The sequence below is a fragment of the Rhamphochromis longiceps genome, linkage group LG14 (assembly GCF_057381845.1).
Source record: "Rhamphochromis longiceps isolate RC_006_pf linkage group LG14, R_longiceps_female_GT1.1, whole genome shotgun sequence".
NCBI classification, from domain to species: Eukaryota; Metazoa; Chordata; class Actinopteri; order Cichliformes; family Cichlidae; genus Rhamphochromis; species Rhamphochromis longiceps.
The window spans coordinates 25,925,004-25,951,163 of record NC_140570.1 but is presented as its reverse complement, the minus strand read 5'-3'; the positions used below and the strand labels follow the sequence as shown (position 1 = coordinate 25,951,163).

Below are 26,160 nucleotides of genomic sequence, written 5' to 3'. Positions count from 1 at the left end.
GGTGGAGGGCAGCCTCGATCTGGCGTAGCGGAAGGGTGGGGAATTCCCCGACACGCTCATTGGTGGAGGGCTCACTACAAGTTACTTAATCATTATATCTAATTTATATTTATATATATGCACCGTCAGAGGTACGAACTGCACACAGTGTTAGCGCCAACTGATAAAAAAAATAGTAAGTGAGTAAGCATAATTTTATTTATATAGCACATTTCTAGATAAAAAAAAAAAAAAATCACAAAGTGCTTCACAAGGTATAAAACAAAAACAGACAAAGGTTAACAAAATGCAATTCTAAAAAGACGTGTTTTTAGTTGTTAAAATAAATGAATAAAAACAAATTTTATTGTCGCAAACGAAATTAAATAAATTGAAATAAACATATAAAAAGGCCCTAAGACGATTATGTTAAAATATGTCACTGACAAATACCCTATTTAAAAATAAACACTAAATAATAATGTATATTGAATAGTAAAACTTAGGTCCGATAAAGAGTCCAAATCCAGCCACTGGAGGGCTTTAAAAATTGTGAAGGAGGGCAAACATTTTTCACTTTTAACGTAATTTTCATAACTTTTACAGCTTTTTCTACTATTGAAGACCTCCTCGAGGCCAATTATACTATGCCAAAGTAACTGAGTAATAGATCAGCTTTTTTTACTATATGTATTAAAGAAATGTTGATGAATGAATGGATGGATACACATTTACAAAGACGTAATTTTTAAATTACAAAATACTCTGGAAACGAGATATCAGAACTTTTCTCATAATTTTACACATTAATTTGTTACAATTTAAGCCCAAAGTGTCGTGCTGACAGATTTTTCTGTTACTACAGCAGCACTTCTTTGTTATGTAGAAAACCTGAGACGTGTTACTGAAATTGTAGTTGCTTTTCTTATAATTAAGGTCTCAGGGGATTAAATATGTAGTTAATCTTACATTAAACTTAAAGTTAAAGGGGAGTTTCTCCTGTCTGTACTGTGAAAAAGTATTTGGCACACTTACATGTTTCAGATCGTCCATTTTCTTCTGCTTAACTGGTATAGGGTCATGAATTCAGGGTTATGAGAGGCAGGGTACACACTGGACAGAGAAACACTCACATTAACACCTACAGTCAGTTTAAAATCACCAACCCTACATGCATGGCTTTGGACTGTGGGTGGAAGCCACAGGCAGGATTCAAACCCACGACCTTCTTGCTGTAAAGTAATACCCATGTTTCAGATCATCAAACAATTTTAATATTAGTTAAACATAACCTGAGTAAATACAAAATGCAGTTTTAAAATGATGATTTCTTTTATTGAGGAATGCCACCTTTGGCACCAAGAACTGCACTCAAGTGTTTGTGATAACTGGCAGTGAGTGTTTCACATCACTGTGGAGGAATTTTGGCCCCCACTTCTTTGCAGAATTGTTTTAATTCAACCACATTTGACCACTTTGACTATAAATGGCGTGTTTAGGGTCACGCACAAGCACCTCAAACTGAATAAAGTCTGGACTTTATCATTCAAAGCCCAAACCACAAAATAATTGCCAGAAAATTGAGATTGTTTTTGAAAATGAAACGTTTATTGAAACTTCTGACAACTAAAAAAAGTCTAAATTTTAATATTAATTTGTATAAATGTCTTTTAATTTGTAATTTTTTAAATGTTGTTTTTTGTTTATTTTGTTTGTTTGTTTGTTTGTTTTCTTGCTTAAAAATGTGTTGTGCAATTTATTTGACCTTTTCAGGGGGGAAATGTCATACTGATGTTGAAGAATCCTCAAAAACTCCCAAAAAACATGAATCAAATATTATAGAAGAGGCTTTAGAGGGTTAAATACTGTCACTTGGTCTGGATAAGTGTGGTCAAATCAGGCCCACAGGCCGACTGGAGCCATGATAAAGATCAGGAATAACTCCAGAAGTTAAGACAAGCACTGAAAAGCCAGCTCAACGGTAGGAATAAGATCCAAGCTATCAGTCCTTCAACACCCAGCTCTGACCCAGGACAGAGATGTCACTGATGTCAAGACATAAAAACTCACAGAGATCTCCACCCAAAGTCCAGCACCCTGAGGCTCTATGAGCAACCGAGAGAGGGAGGGCGAGGATTAGTCCATGAGGTAACACGGAGCATCTGTTTGCCTTTGACGTGTAAACTAGGAGGAGGAAGCTTTGGAGAATTTCATTTCAATCATTTCAATTATTTTTACATTCCCTGAATGCAACAAGTTTGAACAAATTACAATTAACAAAAAAACTTGTTGTGAACACATCCTGAAAGGCAAAACCAAGGAGGCTATTCCTGCTGTCATTGGCTACCCTAACATGCTCATTTTGCAGTACTGCAGTACCACTTTTCCACAAACCTGCCTGATTCAAATACTTTTATTTAATTAGAAAAAAATACAGGACAAATGAAAATACACAATTCAAACCTTAGATATACAGTAGATATGATTTGTATTCACATTTGTGTCCCTGAAGATAATCTACCACTAACTCTGAATATTGTAATATTGTGACAATAACAATAACACAAATAACAGATTAAAAGATAAACAAGTTAAGTGCACAGCTGAGGCGAGAAAACTTGCACAACCACCAACCGCTATCAGCTTTTTTACGTATTATCAGGCTAAATATTTGCCTATGACATCTTGAGACTGTTTTCCCATAATCTGCTAATCCAAGATTTTTCACAGAATACTAGTGGTCTGCAGTCACAGTCTGAGGACACTCTGCCCTCAGTGTGATACACATTCTTATCTCTGACTATTGCACTCTGTCTGTGACTCAGGCCGTTCAGTGATGTGTTGCAGAGGCAGGCAGGGGGAAATCCTGCACGGCGCATGAATAAAACTAAAGAAAGTCTTCATCCATCAGCTGCCGCAGAGCAAGGATTGTTTCATAGCCGTGACACTGAAGCCTTTAGACCTCATCTTCACCTTAATGTCCTCTTGAGTCCGTTTCAGTGGGGTCTTCATGAGATACACTATCCTCCTGAAACCTTCCTCGAGTCCCATCCCAGTTGTGGCCGAGCACGGCTGGATGTACCAGGCCCTGCCTTCGCACACTTTTCTCAAATGAAGTTTCAGGCAAAGCTCCTCTGGGCTCAGAGCTCCGGGTAGGTCCTGTTTGTTGGCGAGGACCAAGAGAGGAACCTCCCTGAGACTCTCGTACCTCAGAATCTGGTAAGCAGAGAACACAGTGAGGGCCGGCACTACAAACTTTTTAGAAAAGCCTGAGTTTTGTGCTTGCTTCCAGGTTTACTATAACTATATGGTTTACAACACATTAAAATTAAAAATAGAAGAATATCTTGGCATTTATTATGCATTTATCAACAATTAGGTTTTTTGTGTAGACTTTAAACTGATAATCCTAATGACCTCTTAATACCTTTAACATATGAACACATTAAAAACCACCCTCCTACAACTACATTATAATGCGTGATAGATAATTTATTAAAGATATAAACAGGAACACAAAATAAAGCACCTGTAAGATTAATTTGCATGTTTTATTGTTTTGTCCACAAAAACAATGCCTTCAAATGACCTCATCAGAAGTTTAAATACAGTGCCTTGAAGTTTCTTGAGTTGCTAGATTCGAAACTAGTTGCAGTGCCACAAATCCCTGCTCATAAATACCCTACATGCTTTCAACATTTCCCCTTTCGAAGGCAGTTTTGGAAACAGATTTGTAGCATCAAAGCCTGCACAGTGAAGGTGCATGCTCAACAATAAAATATTCGTTGGTTTATTTACCCGATGGAGTTCCTTGCGGGCCTCGTCCAACCGTTTCAGGTCCCTGCTATCCACCACAAACACCACTCCAGCTGTGTCGGTATAGTGATGCCTCCAGTGGGGCCTCATCTTTTTCTGGCCCCCGACGTCCCACACAATCAGTGCCGGGCTGCTCCTGTCCGTCTCCAGTGTCTCCACATTGAAACCCACAGTGGGCACTGTCACCACACTCTCGTTGTACTTCAGCTTGTAAAGCAGCGTGGTCTTTCCTGATCCATCCAGGCCCAGCATCAGGACTTGTGCTTGTTTCTGATACTTGGATCCGTGAATACCCATGTCCTAAGAATGCAGTCCGTGTCTGTGGAGCTTTCTCTCTTTGTGCAACTGTGTAAACTACGCTGAGTGCACTCAGTGTGTCTGCTGTCTTATGAAGAACGAGTAATCCCTCCCCTCTGTTGTGTCCAGATTCCTTCTGGCCTTGCGTAGCTTTCAGTAAAGCTATTTATATGTGAACTGACGGTGCAGCTGAGTGGGGCAGCATGCAGTTCTCTGGTTACCAAAGCACAGTCAGTGGAGTCACATCACACCTGCCCCGGATCATCATACACACCAGCAGCAAGGAAGTCCATGTTTGGCACAACGGGGAAGATTGTGTTACCTCCTGGCTGGCTGGTCACTGCTGGCCTCATACCAGTGACATCACAGCTAAAGTTTGATAGCCGTAGCAGATGGGCAAATTCTGTCTAACGTGTTTGGTCAAAGTGCAGCTTCCAGAAGCCTCTGAGCCAATCTCAAAATGTAACATTAATCTCAAATACATTTGCATCTAATTAAACAGAGTCCTGTTTTTATTAGTGAATACAAAAAGGATTAACTACACAATTTACTTGTCATATTTAATTACCAGTGATTCTGGATACTTATTATTGGATCTCCTGACTGCATTTTAGGTTTCATGTCACTGTTTGTTGCAGCTCTTTACAGACCTTTTATCTGGCTGTCAGGTTTAATTGGTGTAATCAACTGTGGACTTGTTTATAATGTCAGCAGCAGAATGAACTGACCCGCGCTAACAAAACCACAAATGGCAACTTATGTTAATTAACATCTTCAGATATCCTCCAGCAGGTGGAATAAACAGACTCAAATCTAAAACTTTGAAAAGTCAGAGATCATCAGTTGATTTTGCCACAGCTTCTTTTTAAATAATGAAAATAAGGCACAAAATAGAATTTGATCACATTTTAGTATGATGAGTGTTGATAGTACACCTCATTTATTTGAAATTCATCCAGGGACCCAGACTTTCTTGTCATTTTTTAAAGTGGCCTTCAGCAACAGTTCTCCAGGTTTTCTGAAGATCTTCCAAAGAGATCTTAAAAAAAAAAAAAAAAATCTGAGGAAACAGGACAAGCGGAGGGCAAAAGAAGTGGCAGGTCTAATAAAAACTGTAGCAGATGAACAGTATCTGTCCTTAAGAAACAGAAAAAAAATAAGCAAAGACCTGAAACAGGAACTGAGAGAATCATCTGATCTGTAAGTCGATCCAGCTACGCTTCACTGAAGCCTCACCAGATATGGTCTGCATTTAACCCGGTGCTGCTGTTTCTCATTTATTTTTACAAAGAAATAAGAGGTGGTTCAAGACTTTTGCACAGTACTGTAACCTACATCTGTACAGAATACATTAAAATAAAAAACTCCACACACAATAATGATGCGATCTTTTATCGTTTTAATCTTACCTTTGTGATTTACACCTTAAAATTTCTGAATTTTCTCTTTTTTACAGTTTATGAAATCCAACAAAAACAAGTACAAATGCCACACAAACATCCCGTAACATACGTTAGAGGAAAAATGTGAACTGAAAAAAGCACAGACAGTTTCATTGGGTATATATCTCTGAAGTGAAACAGCTCAGGTAACAGGCGCCCCGCTGCGTTAAACATTGGAGGAGTGATACACGAGGACAGTATGTACATTCATCTTACAATTTGTCTCTCGGAGACATGTTTTCATCATTGCTTTTCCACATTTGATTTAAGGAGGGATGACGCTGAGGTCGTGCACTGTGCGCCGTGTGGTCGACTGCGTTACATCAAAAAACCGAGAAGTCGTGTTGGCAGCGGACTCGATAACAGGATATGAACAGCTAGAAAATAAGGCAACGATAACTGATCTCATTCAAAGGCTCGTTAAGATTAAGTTCAGAGTAAATCAAAAGCGATGCGATTCAGATCCACGACTTTTGCCTTAGTGAGATGAGACGCTGTGAAAAGATGAAAACATAACTGTATGCTGTCGGTTTAAGTTCATCAGGTAGATTGTAATAAATGATGATGTAACAAAAGTCACATAAAGGAAGGGGATGTCAATATCTGTGAAATAAGTCTTTTAAAGGGTGTAATATAAAATCCTACATAACATAATGCTTAAAACTGCCATTTATTATTATGATAGAACCGTTTACCTTCTTCATACCTCTCCAGGTTAGCGGTCAGCTATTATATGAGATAACACATTAACCTTTTTGAATTAAAACTTAGCAGTTAGTCATAATGAGATGTTACTTTGTTGTTACTCCAAACATTTAATTACACTTTTACAAGCTACAATATTATCCAACAGTTATTACATTATTAGTAGTTACACATCCTGATGAGTTGGGCCAGAAAAAAGCAGGAGAGGTCAAACGTGAGGGTGAAACGCTTCGGTGGAACAGAAACTCTTAGCGATCATTTTAATTAAAGACACATTAGAAAACGGGGCAACTCAAGCCAAAACATGAAGGTTTCCCCACATCCAGCAAGTGTGATGTAACAAAGTGGTAAGTGCTATTGCTGTACAGTATGAGCAGTAACGTGTTTTCATTTGTGTTGGTCGTGTAGAAAACCCGCCACCGTGCTGAACAACAGATTTCTTAATCGATAAACACAGACAAGGTGGAAGAAAGAATTTGGAGGTCACAGACAGTGAGGGAAAGACATAGTTTGGAAATTACTGGAAACATCATGCTGTCATTTAAAAGGGACATTACAATGGGGCAACGAATCAGATGTTAGTGTCAGACATGTGTGCAAGTTCATCACAAAGAGACATCAATGACTGTCACCTCTCTCTCACACACACACACACACACACACACACACACACACACACACACACACACAGGATCATAGCCGCACCCACACACACACACACACACACACACACACACACACACACACACACACACACACACGCACGCACACGCACACGCACACACACACACAGGATCATAGCCGCACCCACAGCTGCACAAAGCTTAATCAGATTATTTGCATAACAGTGATCCAGCTCGCTTTACGGTGCCTCAGAGATATGGCTAAGACTAAATGAAGGACATTTTTATTGGGTCATTTTTATCGCAAAGTAAAGCAGGCGAGGGGGGCATGACGGGGTGGGGGTCGGATGCACTGAGGGACAAACTGCTGTAAATATGTGTGATAGAAATAGTTCTCGCTCAAAAAGCGCTTATTTCATCTTAAGTATATTCTTATTTATATTCAGACACAAAATAGATACTGTGCGCAGAAGACGTGCGGTCTACTTTTCGCTGGCCTTGCCTTTGAACTTGACCACCATGACGGTGATGTTGTCAGGGCAACCGCGGTAGAAGGACTGAAGGACGATGCTCTTGGCGCCAAAGTGCGGCTCGTCCAGTCGTTCCCTGATGAAGCGAACCGCCTCCTCGTTGCTGAAGGTGTCCCACAGGCCGTCCGACGCCAGGATCATGAACTCGGGCTGCAGCTTGTTCAGGTCAAAGGACATGACGTCGGGATCGGGAATGACCACGTTGAGGTTTTTCAGAGGGTAATCGCCCAGAGAGCGGGACATGGCCAGGATGCCCTGGACGCGCCACGAGCCATTGAAACTGATGAAACCGCCTGAGGATGCGTGGGTAGGATATTAGAAAAAATGTAAGAAACCAGGATAATAAGACAGAAATTACAAAAACAAAGGTGGGAGGAGACACACGTGTATAGCTGTATAGCTACTTAACCATTAAAATGTAAAATATTCTGACAGATTAAATGACAGGATGTTTCATCAACTAAGAAATGACATCAAAACGCAAACATGGCTCTTTGCCACTGACCCAGTGCAGCACTGTTTTTGTTAGAAACATTTAAATTCATTTCACATCCTGCATGTACAGCTGTGAGTCCACTATGGCTTCCACAGATATGCAGACAGGGAATTATACTGGAAATTACTGGATACTAGGCCATGAAGACTTCCAAATTTGCAGTGAGCAAGGCCATATGCAGGATGTTAAAAAGTACTGAGGTTAAAAGTTCAGGCCATGGCTATAAAAAAATCTAATTATGTGTAACTCTGACTAATAAAAAAGGTCCAAAATTCCTGCAAAAATTCCCAGAAAAAGCAGAGGACTTGGTCTCTCTGTCCTCGCTTTAGCAGCCACTGATTCTTCAGCTTCTGTGAGGTATTAAAAGTTAAGCTTGTAAATGCATCTTCAGGCATTTATCGTTATATTTGTATTCAAATAGCCCATGAATTGTGTTTTTTCCCCATTAATTTCAGTATTTTAGCATCATTGCTGCTGACAGCATATTACACTAACCCTCAGGAGGCACCAAACTCACTGTGGACCATTTATGGATAATTCAGCCGCTAAATGAGCTTGTTTGGCTCATGAAGCTTTATTACATCTTTTCTTTTTGTTGTTGATGTTATAATAGAAAAAATTCGCCCGTTTTTTTTTCTCTAGTCTCAGTCTTTTATCTTTTTTGTCTCTTGGTGCAGTCTCCGTCCTTTTTTTGTTAATAAAAATGTAAAAATCCCAGCAAGGTTTAAGTTTATGATTAAATACAAATTGGTTATCATTTCCCAGCACAATATAAAGGAATGAGGACAAGTTCAAGACTTTTCCACAGAACAGCACAGACTGTTAAGAATATACCTAATTAATATTATTATAAAGCTTTAATATAAATGTAAACATATTTTATTATTAGTGTGCAAATTTTAGGGGAAAAGGCCTCTGATTTACTGTGTTTTGTATTTTTTAAAATAAATTAGTCTTAAATCTTAAATGTGAATTTGCTGTTCGGTACTTGATTTATTATTGAGGAGTTAAAAATATTTTTATTTCTATGTTTTTATTTAAAAGTGACAGTGCAGTTTGACGTAGTTCCAGTGCAGAGCATTAAACAGTTTACAGTTTATAATTGTTGCTAATTTCCTGCCCTTGTCCCTTGTTGGGCTTTTACATCGACAATGCACAGGCAAGGTTTACAGCATTCACATAAATTTACTTTTCTATTATCAGACCATAAATTTACTCAGCCAGATGCTCCATAATGCAAAGAGATCATCAGCTCTCCCCAGGAGAGTGCTGGCGTTTTAAGGCTGGTGTTGGAGTAAAGGCTCTTCAGAAGAGATCAGTACAACAGTCATTCTGCACATCACAGTTTATGATTGAAGCTTTGGGTGCACTTCTCACTAAAGGCTGCTAAAAAACTGTATGAAATTTCTCCACTGAAAACATGCTTCTCTTATCAGTCAACAAAATCTTTCATCTTCAGTACCAAATTGGACCACTAGATGGCGATAGTGGGCTATCCTTCTGCCGATCACACTGACTAATCTGGAAATTTGCCATCAAACTCTCCTCACGCAGAGAGTATGCAGATTGGGTTGGAGGGAGAATTGCGCCTACGATTACACCTTAAACACTGAACACCGTCTGGCTGGTTTTGATAACATGCTGCTTTAGAAGCAGATAGTGTTATCAGTCAGTAGGTTTCGATGTCAGCCTGAGACTGAGATGTATGAGGGGGGAGGACTGTGCAATGGCTTTTAGCTTTGATCATAAGAAGACTCATTTCATGCTTTCATAGCAACAATGTGAGTTTGGATGCTCCCTCAAGTTTTAACTGAAGTCTTTTCTGTTGCTCTGAATATAATGAGAACTGCGTATGGGTCTGGATCGCAGCCCATTTTCTCACCGGCCTTCTTGATCCTCTTACGCTCCTTGAGCTGGTAAGGTTTGTGGTCGTGCGATAGAGGAATGGCATTGCCGTCTTTATCGCAAAGAACTCCGCGTGAGTCTCCAACATTAGCCACTGTCAGCTCCTTATCAGACAGCAGGGCCACCAGACATGTAGTTCCTGAAACAGAGGAGGGGAAGGGTAGAGGAGAAGCAAGGAGATGATAATCACGGTAGCTGGACATGAATTTCATAGCAGTCCATCAAACAGCTGCTGAGATATTTCTGTCTTTACCAGAGTGATGGAAAAACAGCATTCATGTGGTTCAAAAATACCATGCTGTTATTAATCAGTGTTTATTAAAAACAATGTGACAGCTGATAAATTTATGTCAGCTCATTATATCCCCAATTCTTAAACCTTAGTATGTGTGATTGAAAACTTGATCCAGTGACAGACACACAATGTTTTACAGTACAGTATAAAAACACAGCGCTCTTCCAAGACACGCACGTCCGTCCTGAAGCCACGTGCAAACAATTCAAACGCTCTTTGACGCAACTTCTCTTTCTTCCACTCTTTTTCTCCTTCCTCTCTTTGTTTAGCTTCCCAGCCAGGCAGAACAGTGTATGTACTCAGGATCTGAGGCCTATTGTATGAGATCCAAAGTCCTGTAGAGAAAGAACAGATCTGCCTGTTTGGCCATCTGCTCACACCGAGCGAAGACAAAAGTGGACAGAGAGAGAGGGACACAGGAAAGAGGGAAAAGAAAGTTCTGGACCACCCGGACAGCGAGAGAGGGGGTAGAGTCAAGTCACAGTCAGGATTTTAGGGTAGAAAAATGCCAAAGGAGACAAAAAAGGGCTAAAAACTAAGCAGGTTTAAATGCCACTACAAGTATGTGGATGACCTACTAACATTTCAAACTTTTCTTTTAAGTTTCACATATTTGTGCCGATGCTGACTGAAAATGTATGTTTCAGCTGTTTCTCATTGAACCCAATGGAATAAATCTCTTCTCCATGAAGGCTTCTTCCATCAGTTTGCAGTTATTCTGTCCCAGACCTGACGCAGTCGCTTGGTGAGCAGTGAAACGGTAAAGAAAAGGCTGCAGTGCATGATGCAGATGAAATAAAACAAGTGTGAGATGGGCATAGAGCTGGAGGACAGAGACAATTCCTCAGCAGGACAGTGATTTTATTATTCCCCTTTGAGGAAAGATTTGGGGTGAAACTAGAGGCGGAAAGTAACTAGTCTGAAGTGAAGTGAAGTGAAAATTGATGCCGCTTAATTGTAAATCTCACAGACCTTGTGAAAAATCTATTTCTATTAGTTTCACCACGTTATGCATCCCTAATCCTTGTGCCTATAGCTGTCACTGCACTGTGCCATGCTGTCCAGCTAATTATCCTTATCTAGTTCCCATGGTGATAGAGATAATGGACTGAGGTGCCTTCCTAGCACACCCTTCCCCAATTAGCCCAGCCTCTCAGTGCACACATTCAGCATTCCCTATTAAAATGGCACCATGGCCCATATGCACCCTGTGCTCATGCTAATTATGGGCTTAGCTTGGCCAGGCACACCTTCAACACTCCAATACCATTAACATCTTAACCCCAGTTAGTCTCTCACTTCAATTTGCAACACTGCACTAATTCACTCTTTCAGTTAGCAAACTCTGACGGGCTCTATTTATGCTCTCAAATACATCTGGAGAGTTCAGTCTAAGTGTATCCACAGCACCCGAATGGATTTATGCACTTAGCCAACCTGCTTGGCATTTAGGTGAAAAATGTGGGGTCAGGACTGCCACCATCGCGCTCGCCCTACCTCGCGGTCTTCTTCAAAGCCTTTCTAAAAACACTACCTGCCCATTAGCACATCCACAGTAATTTTATCCCTTAAGAGCTGCCATCCTGCCTTACTTCCTTGGACTTGAACTGTTAACATTTAGAGCAGTATATTATTTTTAGAATGTGGATCATTTCGACCTGCTTTATAAAGTCAGAGCAACACTCTGGATTTGCATATCACGCCTCTCAGACCGTCTCAGGTTTTTATTTTCATTCCATTCATTTTTTTTCACCCCTAAATAACTACAGCAGCTTCCTCGGGGTCAGTCCCAGCCTTTCTGGAGCCCTGTGTAAGATTTAGCTTTGGCTTTAGTGTGCAAAGCCGAACCAACCTATCATTTCTCCACTCTCTCGTTCTTGGCAAAATAGGAGAGTAGCAGAAGATTTGATTTAACTGGGCTATGACCATATCTATTCTAGTTAGTCTAGTTCAGGGAGTTTGGTTGTCAAAGTCAAACCTTAATCTGCTTTAATGTTCCTCCCCTAAAGCTGGAATGCATGCTTAATATAAACAGCACAAACAGAGGTATTCAATTCACTTCAATGTTATTTACATAGCTCCAAATCAAAACAGCATTCGCCTCAAGCCGCTTTATTTTGTAAGGTAAAAACCTTGCAAAAACACAGTGAAAATCCCCATGATCGAGCAAGCACTTTGGCGACAGTGGGAAGGAAAAACACCCTCTCAACAGGAAGAAGTTGAGGGTAAGGGGAGGAAAATGCTCTCCTTTCTTGGTCAAAACCCAGTGGCCACCTTACCCTCCACGCAATTTATCTGCCCAAACTTCAGTTTCGCGTCCAGCAGAAATGAGTAGAAGCCAGCAAAGCCTTCTCTCTAATGCTGCACTCATTAATTGATCTTTATACAACTTGTGTAGTAGACCTCAAGACCTGAATGTTGGTAGAGTTAACCTTTAATATAATTAATCTTCCAGTTTCTTTTCCCTTCCCACAAACAAGAGGGTGCAGAAAAAATAAAAAGCTTAACGCCCCGAGGCCTTACAGACCTTAACAAGTCTTTTAGAAATAACATCAATCTTGCAAAGACTTAAAACCTGAATTCTAAGGTGAGAGCGAATTCCTCACACACACACACACACACACACACACACACACACACGCACGCACGCACAACAAGCTTACAATCTTTTTTCAATCTATCCAAAGGTTGTACAGTCCTGCAGTGGGCAGCAGCTACTTTAAAAAGTCTCCATGGTGAGTTCAGGACAACGGAGGTGCAACTGTGACGTATGTCTGACGTTGGAGCCCATCAAACGTGTTCGATACTAGCTTTCTTCAGTGTTAAGCTGATGTTACAGCTTTTCCTACCATTCAGTCTGTTTTTAAATACTTACAAACTGATCAGTCATAATCTATTCCTCCCTTTGACCACAACAGAAAGAGGAATGCTTGAGGTCTGCTCCTAAATTACATCACGTATTACTGGAGGATTCCTCTGAATCTGCTGTAAAGAGACTGGAAGCATGAAGAGAGGGCTTATATGATGGCATGCTCTGAGGCTCATTTGCAAAAAGTTGACTTTTTAAAATGAAGGGATGGTATTCTACCTCAGCTTCAACACTGCCAGTTGAAAAAAGCCACTAATTTTATCAGGCCTTTCAGAGCCCTTAGGGCCCTCTCTTAAGTTATCTAGAGAGAACTGTTCTGACTTCGATGTTGGTAACATCTGAATATCTAATACCCTATAAATAATCCATTCACATAAGGATTTTTGTTTGTTTTTCCTCTTTATACAGATATATAATGCTGTGACTGGTTGTGACAAAGTGGAGTAGCAGTTGCAATGCTCTCCATTTTTTTCCCGGGTTTGTTTGTGTAAGCGTTTTGTTGCCGGCAAATCAAACATTCTGCAAATTAAGGCAAATACTCAGTCACGTTTCTTTATATTTTATTATGTTACAGATTAAGTCATTTGTTCATACTTACTTTGTTTTTCTTTTCAGTCTTCATGAAATTAAATTCACTGTAAATAAATTGCTCACTTCCCTACCACCTTCCTTGGCGTTCGAGTCTGACTACTTCACACTGGGCAATTATTCAATAAAAGATATTGTTGGCCAAAAAAAGCTGATGTCACAGCAACCAGTGTAAACTACTTTTCTCTAGCCTGAACATTTATAAAACCTTATACTGGAAAAAGGTTTTAATCTTTGCTGTGTCCTATTCTCACTTTATTTACCTAATCCCAGAAATAATGTTCTCCATGCTTTAAACACTACAGACTGATGTGCAGCCACCAAATATCCATCAGTTTCAGGTCACAGGGTAGGCATTGATGACATTGATGACATGCTCGAAAGCGCCTTCACAGTGATTAGTTGGGATCATAACACCCTGCTGGCCTTCATAGTTACTGGCACCAAAATTCAAACTGTTTCTTCTTCTGCCCCATAAACAAAGTGGCTGCAGAGTTTGAAACAAACTGCTGCAAGCTGACTTTGTTTGAACAAACATTTAGTTAAAGTGGGTTTTAAAGTAACAACAGCCATCAGTCATACTTTGTCAGCTGTAACTGTTTCTGTTTAAGTAGCAGCACAGACACAGTCAGGAGGCTGAGTTTTGTCCGATTATGATCAAAAATAATTTATAAGAGCCGACATTTTCGAACAACTTCAACAACCACTCTAGCTGTAGTATTAGGTGGTAGCAGACCGAGTTCATGGTCAGATTTTGATCATGACACCGTAGCTCAAATGATCTTTTCAAACCATTCCACTTTGATCAACTGAGTAAATTTGAGCAAATTACTGCATTTAAGCCTGGGTGGTCTCTATCGATGGTGATGTGTAGTTAGATTTCTGGGGAGGTGCACGTCAGGTTACGGCCTAGGTTTGACAACCTTAAATATGACACGCTTATTTGACTTTTTGTTATTGCAAATAAATACATTTAATTAAAAAACTTTCAGAATGATCTAATGAAAAAGCAACTGACCTCACTTTATATATGTAACTGGCATTATTATGAAAAAGAAAAGAAAAAAAGGACTGGATCTGCCACAGTTTACACAGCCTCGTTCCACACGCACTGTAGGTTTAAAAAAACTGCACCGAACACATTTGGTATAAACAAATATTTGCCTGAAGGGGAATATGTGGCACACAGAACATACTAAAATTCAATGATTAATGGCAATAAAGAAACACAAAAACATACGCATGAGAGCAAAAACACAACGAGTAGTGCCTCACTAAGTGGAGCTTCATTCTTGAGAGATTTGAAGATGAAAATGAATAAAGACCGGTGACCTCCGGGAACCCTTACAGTGTCTCTTAGAGGTCAGAAACCGGAGAGGATGTGAACAAAATGATGCCGTGTAGGGTGAGGTTGGTACATGAATGTTTAATTTCTGCTGTGCAAAAAAGTTAATTTGTTTTTGTTATACATATTTTCATCTTCCTGGAGACAGACTATGGTGCACGTAATATTTCTGCACAAATTTAAATCTTACATTCCCAACCTAAATAGTTGTTTAATAGAATAGACAGACGCCTTTTTTTTTTTTTTTAAGATGACATGGCTAACGGGTCAGCGTGGCCTCTGCTGACTGCAGATTATTGGACGAAAGCAAAACAGTCCATTTTTCTGTTGTTGCATGCAGACATGTCACCCAGCCACATAAAGATTGGTACAAGCAGAATACCATACAGCATTAAGGAGACTGTTTCCATAATAGACTCTAAGCTCCTGGGCACTGCATCAAAGTCCCATCTTCCTTATCTTTCTTTGAGGCGCTTGTGTTCGCTGATAAACAACACAGGGATGAATGAACAGGGGGATAAATCTGATACGCTGTTGTCCTGGGGACGGGGAGCTGAATTGAGAGTGTGTATCTCTATTCTGCCTCACTCCCTCCCCTGCTAGCTCAATTTAGGCCCCCCGATTACTACAGAAAGCAGGGAGCTGCGCGCCCTAAACGATGCGATTGTGGAATCAGATACAAGGACAAGAATGCACAATTACCTGATCAGCAGATTCCCCCGAGACACCTGCAAGAAAGCCACAACAAATGCCACAGCAAATTCAATCCCTGAACTAGACAACACAGGAGCCCATTTATTGTAATGGAGATTGCAAGTTTATCTAGAAGCATCATGTCAGTCTGTCTCGCTGTGCTGTCCAAAAAGAAGGATGGGGCATAAGAAAAAGATACGAGCAGATGGATGTGTGGAAAGTATCTTTAAAACTCAATGCAACAGGTCCACTTAAGAACAGAAGAAGGCAGCGGGATCAGGAGAGGAGATTTACTTTTGGCCCCTTTTGGGAGTGACAGATCAGAAAGCCGATGATTATCTCCAGATGGAGAGGCAGCAAAGGAGGTGGAGGATAAAGCATCGAAGAGCAGGTGGCTCCAACTCTGTTTTTAATTGACCTCGTTAACATCCTTTGTCACATGTCAAGCATTCACAGAAGGATGTGAGGCTTTCTCAGGGGCTCTTTCATACCCGTGACCGCCTCGCCACCTTAGATGTGATTCACATGTCACTGTTGATGCAGGTTTTCATTTAGCCTCTATGCTTTCTCTTTACCCTCATGTCATCGGTTGAATGAGAGAATTCCCATGTGCTATAACTAATTTTTCACAGATTTGACCTTCATTCCTGCTCGTTACAGAAAGAGTAAACTCGCCATAAAATAAAGGATTATATTTCATATTCCACAGCATGTCTAGGGCTTACAGTTAACATGCATGTTACACAGGTGTGGGTGCCAGAGGTGTTGAAATGATGAAAAATTCACCTGTTTACATCACAGAAGGTTGGCGAGTATGGAGTGTGTGTATTAGCTACGCACGCATTAATTGCTTTGTCTGCTCGGCCTTGATTACCGTTTAAATGGATTTTGCTTTAATTGCGGAAACAAAAGCAGGTAATTCAGCTGCATCTGGAAGGCAGATCTGTCTGAATCAGCATTGCAGCAGGCGGCGGTGAAACTGTATGTAGTCACCGCATCGCTAAAATAACCGAAGACCTGAGAACACGGCAACATGATGATCACCACCCCCAAAAATGTGCAGAAAAACAAAACCCCCCCAAAACCCACTTCAAAAGAGCACGTCTCAAGTGACAGCTGACCTCACAGGTCTATTACAAGTGACAGGCTCGGCCCTTGAACTGTGATGCATGTTTACAATTATTAATGAAGGCCACGTGCTTTTTTTTTTTCTTCTTGCCCCATGTGAGTTCTTTACAGCTGCTTTCAGTAACTTTGCAATTAACTGCACTTGAAGAAAATCGTCCATACAAACAAAACTTTGCAGTTACAACTCTGAAGACAGATTCTGTAAATAAAGACCTACTCGAGACTCCTTCCTCCTGCATTTACTCTCTCACCTTCACTTTAACCGGGGCACTGGAAGGAAAACTGACCTTCCCACAGAAATGCTGAATTGTTGAGGTTGCAGAAAGTCACTGCAGTGAGACCAGGAAATAATCTTACGATCCATATTTAAACTCTCTTGACTTTGTGTTCAATAATCCAATAAAGGCAGCACAGAAGGAAGACTTGCTATGAAACTCAAACAAAATCACTCATGTTCATGAATATGTCCACATCGTTCTCCTCCTTCTCCTCCTCTTTCCTGAGGTTGTTTAGCTGCACTTAGATTGGACTTTGCCATCGACCCTTTGTGTGTCTTTCTGTTTTGTATTTGTTGTTCTCGTTTTATTCTGCCTGTGGTTCTGAGCTTCCATTTCCCTATACTGTATAGCTTTAACCAATAAATAAAAAAAACAAAAGAAAACACACTTCCAACACATGAATCCACTCCTCTGAGCCTTTTCCTACCTCTTTCTATCCATCTCTCTCTCTTGCATTACCACTCTCTCCTTGCATGCCTCCCGAGATAATTACTACAAGCCTTGTGAAGATCAACTTGTATTTAAACAGCTGAATAAGCAAGGCCTTGGGGTGCTGACAGTCACTATTCAACAACCGTCAAATGAAATAGTGGAGAAGAAAATAATTTGTGTGCAGCATTACAGGGGACACTGCAGCAAAACACCTTTTGCTTCCATCTTGCGCTATCTGTATGCTCTTTAGTTTTGTGGTTGCACGTGTAGGCGGAAATACTGTATGCGTGTATTTTGATAGTTGCTAGCTACCGAACAAATGTAGCATCTAAACAACAACAACAAAAAAGGGCAGAAAGTTGGCATATTTGCAGAACGTATCATGTGTGAAGTTACGTGAACGGGCAAATACGCACCTGCTTCGTTGTAAGCGGCAGAGAGCTTTTCCAGTATTTCTCTGTCCAGCGTCAGTATCTGCTGCTCCAGGATGGAGGGGTAGGAGAGGCTTATCCTCTCCCTTTTTTCATCTTTCTCCTTGTCTTTTTCCCTGTCTCGCTCTTTCTCCCGTTCATAGGTCAGTAGCTGCTGGCGCAGAGCCTCTGGTAGGTGGGTCTTAGCAAACTCAGCAGCAGCCTGATAATGGAGAGCAGAGGGAGACAAGTAGAATTAGATGACTGCAGATAAAAAAAAAAAAGATTTGGTGCTAGAAGAGAATAAATTCTGACATGTTGATGAGGGTGCTTTTCTTTTAATTGGTTATGTTTAAGCAGAAGCATAGGATGCGTAGGTCTCCATTTTCAAATGCATGGAATACTTAAGGGTTATAATGAGCAGAGGTGATTTATCATTTTTCAGCACTAAAGGCAGCTTCTCAGTTCTGAGGATATATATACACTTAAGGTTTAGGAAAATCAAACAAGCAACCAGCCACACAATAAATCCTGCCCAAAATGGTGACTTTAATTTATTTGCATATACATTTTCCATGTAATTTTGTTACATGCGTTACAATGTAATCATTGTAACAAATCAAATTTACTAGACTGGTATACATTCAGTTTATTTTAAGCACATTTTCCTCACTGATTAATTATTTGAATAAATAAATCTTTGACTTTGTATATTTTAGTTGCACTTTGCACAAAATTATGGCTTCGTGTTTATTGAGGGTAGAGAATCCTTTTTTTTCTGAGTGCCATAACTTCTTCTGTGTATTCAGTTTAGGTTGGCCAATAAATCTAACATATGCATTTGTTTGCATGAACTCAGAACCCAGGAACAAGAAGCAGAGTTATTCACAGTTGGGGGATCAGACAAGGTGGAGAAACGCTAGCATACCTCAGTGGAAAATATCCCAAAACTGCCAACTGGCACATCTAACACTCACAGATTAGCATCTTTTATTTGTTAAATCCTTACAAAACCCAGAATGTAAAAACAAGATGTTGAGGCCATGTGGAGTGATACATGGTGGAACTATTTTTTGCCAGCAGCTCCCCAGAGTTTAGTCATCATGTTAAGATTTAAAGCTGCCTTACCAGCAATAAAGTAAATACCGTAATTGTCGGGCTATAAGCCGCTACTTTTTGCACAAGCTTTGAACCCTGTGGCTTTTAGTCAGGTGCGGCTTTTCTATGGATTGTCCATGATTTTTGTCATATCGTAAGACGATTTGTTTTATTTGTTCCGCTATTGTACGGCACTACGTTGCCTGGCGGAAGGGCATGTGATCGGACACACATCGGGGTTCAAGAGTAGTATGTTGGTCACATGTCCATCCGCCAGGCAACATAGTGCCGTACAAGTAGCGCGAAAAACAAACTTTAAAGTAGCGCTACACGTTCAGCGGGAGGCGTGGATGACAAGCGGCCATAAACTTGCGAAAAGCAAGTTATGCTCAACTCCACCAGTGGATTCTGACAGCGTGGAAAAGTGTGAAAACATCCATGATCACCAACGGATTTCAAAGGGCTGGACTGCTGCATGATGGAGAGGAGGACACCGCCACGGCCCTTCTGAGGGTGTTCGACTCTGACACTGACAACGAGGATTTCTTTGGTTTTGAAAGTGACAACGAAGGAAAGGAGCTGAGAGTGGATGACGAAGCCATCCTGAACCTGTTCATATCCGACACTGGGGAAGATGGTGGGAATGACTGACTTTTCTTCTTGTTAAAGCCGTGTCACTGCACCTGAGCCTAAAAGGTAGTCCGAATCTATTTTTCTGGTGTGCTGTAGGTTATTGTTATGTACTACATTTGTTACTCATTTATGAAGCACAGTACATGTTTCGTACTTGTAATTACCGCTACTTGTACATATACCTAAAAAGTTATGCAAATATGTACCCATAACTTGTTTTTCAAAATATTAATAAAAGTGATGTCTCCAAACAGCCATCTCTTTCCTGACAATTCCCTTTGTGCATATTCTCTTACATATGATAAGTCAACATTGAAACACCTGCGGCTTTTGGTCAGGTGCGGCTAATGTATGTACAAAACAGGATTGTCCCCTGATTTTAGCTTGTGCGGCTAATATACAGGTGCGCTTTGTAGTCCGGGAAATACGGTAAGCTGATTTCCCAACATGTTCCAAAAACCTTTCCTATTTTGGAGACAGAATTGCAAGTGCAGTAAGTACAGATACGTACACGGTGACTTTGGCAGGCTGGACTAGCAGTAACCCGCTTGTTCTTTCGGTTTTGCTGAAGCAGATAAATCACAGATAAACAGAGATAAAGAAAGAAAAGTGCACCGCCAATCAAGTGTACACAGGCTAATGCTGTGGGATTGAGCTGAGCTAGAGAAACTTTATCCTCACCACTATCTATTTTACTCTAAGGACATCAACAGATTCTGTACAGATTCCCATCGCAGGTCCAGAGCAAATAATGCCTGCCTCCTCAGGCCCGGGCTTCAGAGAAAGCAGGCCAAGCCAAGGTCATGAGGTACAAATGTCAGATAATATACTGCTAACTTGCTTCTGGTCTGCATGATCCCAGATTCATAAAGCTCATATTTCATGTGGTTTCCCCTCCTAACACTTGCGGTGATTGAAGAGCAGTCAATTAAGAAAACAGAACGAGGGAAAAGGATTGCAATTTCCAGGCATTGGATATAATGATTAGAGGTCGTATGACAGAGAAGCTCAGATGAACCTGATGTCTCGAGTGCTCATACACTGTCCCCATTTAGCTCTCTCTTCTATCCATACCTCCCTCTCTTTCACTCTCCATCTATATCTCATTCTGCTCTGGGAAATTGCTTTCAAGGACTTAGATAACACTGCCTCCTCTGCTTTTTCTCCACACATGAAAACAATTCTTCCACTCCTCTCTTGTTATATCTTGTCAGCATAGTTGAAGCTTTGCTCTGCAAGCTCTGTCAATCCACCCCTATCTTCTCCAATGAAACCAAAACACTGTTATTCATGTGTGGATGTGCATGAATCTGTCTTTCATTTTCCATTTCCCACAGTCACTTTGCTCTACTCCCAAAGTGAGGTTCATTCCAAAATCACCATGAATCTTTTCTGAGAACAATCCCTGATGACATATTCTCATCCCGTGGCTAGCATGAAGGGGGTAGGAGTCACAAACCGAGTTCAAAGGTCAAACATAGAACAGGAAGTCTTTTGTCAGCTTGGGTTACGCTAAGTCAATTAGTGTGCAGTTTAATTGTTTGTCTGCCAGTCCTTAACAAAGCACTGGGGCCACAAACCGTTTCTCCAGCTACATTCCTTTTAACTATTTAACTGCATGTGCACATGCACCAGTCAGTGCGTGCAGGGAAGCCAAGACTTGATTATCTGATCCACAATGGCACATCTGATGCCAGCTTAGTGGATAAAGGGAGAAAAGGTTGGATGGGTGTAGAGCAGGGTGAGGATAGAGACTACTGGAACAGAATAAAAAAGACAAGAATCAAGAATAACAAAACACAAGGGAACAAAATTAAGAATGAGAACAGCAAACAGCATAAGAGCACAGAAGGAATGCAGGGAGGGCTAAAAAAAAAAATAAGAGGGTGGAGCCAGAATAAATGAAGTAAACAGAGCTGGCTATCTGAGGTTGTTTTCATAGCTGAGAGAGAGAGAGAGAGAGAGAGAGAGAGAGAGAGAGAGAGAGAGAGAGAGAGAGAGAGAGAGAGAGAGAGAGAGAGAGAGAGAGGCAAGAACTAAAATTATGAGAAAATTAGAAACTAAAAGTGGGAGGTGATGAAGATGAGTTTATGAAAAAGTGAATGAACAAGTGGTATAAAGGCCTGTTTCAGATAGAAAACACTCATGATCAGTAAAATTATAATTTTTAATTGTGCATTATTTAAAGCTATGTGACTCATGTCGCTGAACTGCTAAATCTTTTGGCATGTGTGCACTGAGATGTGTTTCCTTGTGTATTTTCCTTGATCCTACAGCTAAATGAACTGATTGATGTGCATTTTTGCTGAAAATGGCTCTGAATGGAGAGTGAGCTGCCTTGGGCAGCATTTACTTTTAAGGGAACAGTATTGTACTTTGTATATATTCATGTTGTTTTATTTGTTCTATTTAAACACACTTTAAGGAGTTTGAGATTAAAATTATATTTGTTGCAATCCCCTTTTACCTTTCTTAAAGCAGGAATTCATTAAAGATCGATCAGATGATGATGCTCATGTTGAGAGATGACCAGAAATCTCAACTGAATTGCTTCCTCTGAGAAATACCACCTGAGCATTCGCATTTCCATCGTGTGCAGGGCCTGTTCGTGCTCGGCGGTGGCTGGCCAACACTCCGATCCATACAGGGCAACTGGGCGGATTACAGTCTTGTAAATCTTCACCTTGAGATGGTCTGGCATTCGACCCTTCCTCGCACGTCTGGAAGGATATCCCCATCGCCACCGATCATCGATCCCAAGTACTTGAATTGGTCGGGCTTCTTCAGGTTGTCGTGTTAATGGTGCCATCAGTTTGGGGGCCAGCTTCCATGTACTCTGTCTTCTTGATGTTGAGTCTCAAACCATGATCGGCCAGGCGCGTCTTCCATTGTTGTGTGTGCTGTTGCAGCTCACTTCTAGATTGATCCACTAGGAATACGTCGTCAGCATATAAGAGTGACCATGGGTGAGGTTGTTGGAGATCAGCGGTCACGGTGTCCATGCATAGTATAAACAGAAGAGGCAAAAGTGCCGAGCCTTGGTGTACACCTACATTGATAGTGAAGGGTAGCACCCTCACAGGGCACCTGACGACGCTGGTGATGTTTGTGTATAATAGTTTGATCCAGTTGACATAAGCTTCTGGGCTCCATGAGAACGTAGGGCATGCCAAATAAGATCGTGTGGTACTCTGTCGAACGCCTTCTCCAGGTCAAGGAAGGCCATGTGGACTGTCGATTTCTTCTCCCGGTGTTTCTCCACAAGCAGCCTTGCAGCATGAATGGCGTCAGTAGTGCCAGACCCCTTGACAAAACCGCACTGGTTTGCCGTGATGGTGGAGATTTGCCTTAGGCGGGCATCCAGGATCCGCTCAAAGATCTTCATAGCATGGCACAGGAGGCGTATTGGGTGGTAGTTGGTGCAGTCAGCCACGTTGCCTTTGGCTTTCCAGATTGGGACTGTGATTCTGGTGCTCCAGGCCGTTGGGGGTTTGCCTTCCTGGGTGATAGCATTGAATAGTGTGTTGAGGGCAGCGCGCCCCGCAAACCAAGGAGCTTCCAGGCTTCAGCAGGGATATTGTCTGGGCCAGGTGCTTTCCCATTCTTCATTTTCTTTATGGCATCTTTGACCTCTGCTGGTGTATTCGGTGGTTCTGGGCCATGGACGGGTGCGGCGCTGAGGATTGGGGGGTGTGGAAATTCTTGGTTGCTCGCTCCAGCGATTGAGGATGGCGGGCGGGTCGCGCAGGACTTGCTGATTCGAATCTTTAATAATGGATTGGATTTATATAGCGCTTTTCAAGGCACCCAAAGCGCTTTACAATGCCACTATTCATTCACACACTGGTGGAGGCAAGCTACGGTTGTAGCCACAGCTGCCCTGGGGCAGACCGACAGAAGCGAGGCTGCCATATTGCGCCATCGGCCCCTCTGGCCAACACCAGTAGGCAAGTAGGGTAAAGTGTCTTTTTGACGTGTTACACCTGACGATGGCCTGTGTGGAGCGATGCCGGCTGTTGACCAGACGATAAATTTTGTTCGCTCCTCCAGGGGTAGCAAGGTCGTGGTACAGCTGGTCGTAATGCGCCGCCTTTGCCACCGCTTTCTTCGCTTTCACCTTCAGGATCTTGTGCCGTTTGTAGTCCTTGTCGTGTCTGGACTGGTGCCACTTTTTCAGCGCGGACTTCTTCTCTTTCATGGAAATTTGGACTTCTGGGTTCCACCACCATATTTGCTTGTCAATAAAGCGCTTTCCTGGCTTGCTCTTCCCCAGGACGCTGGTTGCTGCTTCTCGGATTTGGTCGGCTATATTGTTCCAGGTGGCCTCCACTGGCTGGTTTGGGTCAATGTCAAGAGCGGTTGCACCCAGCGCCACCGCGAGGTTCCGCTTGCATTTGGGCGCACGCCACCACTTGATCTTCTCATCGGTGTTGGTTCTCACCTGTCGCCGTTGGCCAACGTCGAGCCTGAGGTCTATGACGAGGAGCCAATGTTGGGTCCTCGTCAGTCAAAGTTGCTAAAAATGTTTTCGCCTGATAATGAACTTCAGTATTTGATAAATAAAACAGTCTCTGAATGAAAGTATTGATTTGTTAATAAATGGGTCCAGATAGAATTTTTGCACTGCTAAAAATGATCATTATAACTGTGAGTCCCGACATCAGTCATGGTGGTGCAGAGCATCACACACGGCTCTCCTTCTGCTTTGTGCATCAAGAGAGCACAAAGCTATACGTCTATACACAAACACACCTTCATGTGTCAGCAGGGCCACCTACACACTGCGCATCATCCACCCTGTTACCCAAACACTCCCTGCTGACTGCAACAGTGAGCCTCTCCGATGCACAGTCCACCAGAAATAGTCAGACCTTCCATCCATTATATCACGAGGCTGCCCAAAAATGAGGGAAGTCATCAGAGTTTTCCTGTAGAATCACCCTGAGGGAGATTCATAACCCAAGAAGAGAAATCTTTTTCTGACAGATCAAGTAGGCAGATGGAGAGAAGAAGAAGAAGAAAGGGGATGAAGGGGGAGAGGCTGAGGAGCAGTGTGAGAACCATTCATTAGCATCACTCAAGCACATCATTAAAGAGAGGGGAGAGAAAGAGAGCAAGGAAGAGGGGGAGCATGGGAGACTCCAGCTTTAATACGGAACCTGTGATAAGTGACAGAAAACCATCAAAGTGGTATAATAAAAGCAAAAGCAGCGGGAACTAAAAAAAGTCTGGAAAAAGGGATCCAGAATATTTTCCTTTGTTGTTTTTATTTCCAATTTGAATCTTTTTAAATTACAGTCATAAAACATGTCATAGAGGAGATAACGACAGTGATCAAAGGTCCAATCTGACTATAGTAAGCAATGACTATATAATGTTCATCAATCTAGTTCTATGGACACTGCAAAGGATATAACTTATGTTTAGCGTAAATCAATGAATAATTCAAAGGATTTAATTAAAGGGAGAAAGGAGGGCTTGTTGCTGAGTGGGACCGTGTGTGTCCACTGCAGAGGTGTAGCATGTTTCTCCTCAGAATGACATTGCGGAGCTCAGTCGGTCCACAGGGTCTAGAAGAGCATGAGCATGAAGGTCTAATTTCATGACTGCACACCAGAGCTTTGTATGTGCTGAAGGTTTGCCAAGTATACTGTAGGATGTGAGTGTGTGTTAGTTTGGTATGACATTGTCTCTGTAACAAAAAAAGAAGCTCTTTTGTACTTGCACAGAGTCATCATTTGAAAAGTTGAAACAGGAAAACAATTTCACTGCAAGATCCATTTAGGAGCTTTTTGGAGCTCAGTCAAGACAAAGTTCCTAAGTGCTCTGATAAACTCCCGTGTGATACAAGCAGAAGCTGTTAAATGGACTTTGTGGTTTGCTATTTATAAGCCTGTTTTTCTGCACTTTAATGCACTAACGTTAAGGCTTTATGCTCAGACGTGAGCTTAGATGTGTTTGGCAAGACTAAAATTAAATAAAACTAAATCATACACTTGAATCTACTCATAGGCTATTTATTAAATATGTACACAGCCATCGTGACATTACCCACTGGCTCATAAAGTCTAGTTTGGAAGCTTCGAGCTCAGCCTTTAGGCATGTGGGCATCTTGGTGTTTCAACGCCAGATGTCATCAAAAAGAGGTGGATCAGGCTGAGAAACCAAAGAGGACTCTTATGAAGGTCATGGTATGCTCATTCTAAAAGAAAACCCCAGTTTATCCTCATTTTTAGCTCTTCTGGAGGTGAGCATGACACTAGTGAATAAAATCATAAACTTACGAGGAAAGAGTTAAGGGAGTCAAGAGCTGCTTTTTCAAAGATTTCTATACAATCAGACTTCTTTTTGCAACCACACGAGTCACCCTGTGGTTCCACATTGACTTCAAGTTTTAGACCCTGAAGCTACCTTCATCTTCTCTATACAGCAGGCATGTCAAAATCATTTTACACTGTGGGGCACATGCAGCCCACTTTGATCTTGAGTGGGCCAGCCAAGTGAAACTCCTCTTTCCACTCCATCAGTGTAAAGAAGTTTAACTACACTTAATCCCTGAGACATCTTTGTATTAGAAAAAGAAGTGCAATTTCAACAG

General features: G+C 41.4%; 2 protein-coding genes across 2 annotated transcripts in view; both read right to left on the bottom strand.

Moving 5' to 3' along the window:
- Positions 1–1,565: 1,565 nt before the first annotated feature.
- Positions 1,566–4,251, bottom strand: LOC146654173 (ADP-ribosylation factor 6-like). The gene is made up of 2 exons (XM_085379433.1): positions 3,778–4,251; positions 1,566–3,195 (listed from the first exon to the last, which is right to left on the bottom strand). The coding sequence occupies exons 1-2, from the start codon at positions 4,090–4,092 to the stop codon at positions 2,887–2,889; spliced, it is 624 nt and encodes a 207-aa protein (XP_085235559.1). The 5' UTR covers positions 4,093–4,251; the 3' UTR covers positions 1,566–2,886.
- Positions 4,252–5,477: 1,226 nt separating this feature from the next.
- Positions 5,478–26,160, bottom strand: part of ppm1lb (protein phosphatase, Mg2+/Mn2+ dependent, 1Lb) — a 62,213-nt gene continuing 41,530 nt past the window's right edge. The window contains exons 2-4 of the mRNA XM_085379432.1: positions 17,838–18,054; positions 9,771–9,932; positions 5,478–7,685 (exon numbers count right to left, since the gene is read on the bottom strand). Coding sequence (XP_085235558.1) covers positions 7,345–7,685; positions 9,771–9,932; positions 17,838–18,054 — 720 coding nt within the window. The 3' untranslated portion in view covers positions 5,478–7,344. The remainder of the gene's footprint in view (positions 7,686–9,770; positions 9,933–17,837; positions 18,055–26,160) is intronic.

Excerpts from the sequence above, each read along its gene's own strand:
- LOC146654173 (XM_085379433.1), bottom strand. The coding sequence starts at position 4,092 with ATGGGTATTCACGGATCCAAGTATCAGAAACAAGCACAAGTCCTGATG. Across the intron at positions 3,196-3,777 it reads CCCGCAAGGAACTCCATCGG|ATTCTGAGGTACGAGAGTCT; the intron begins GTAAATAAACCA and ends TCTGCTTACCAG.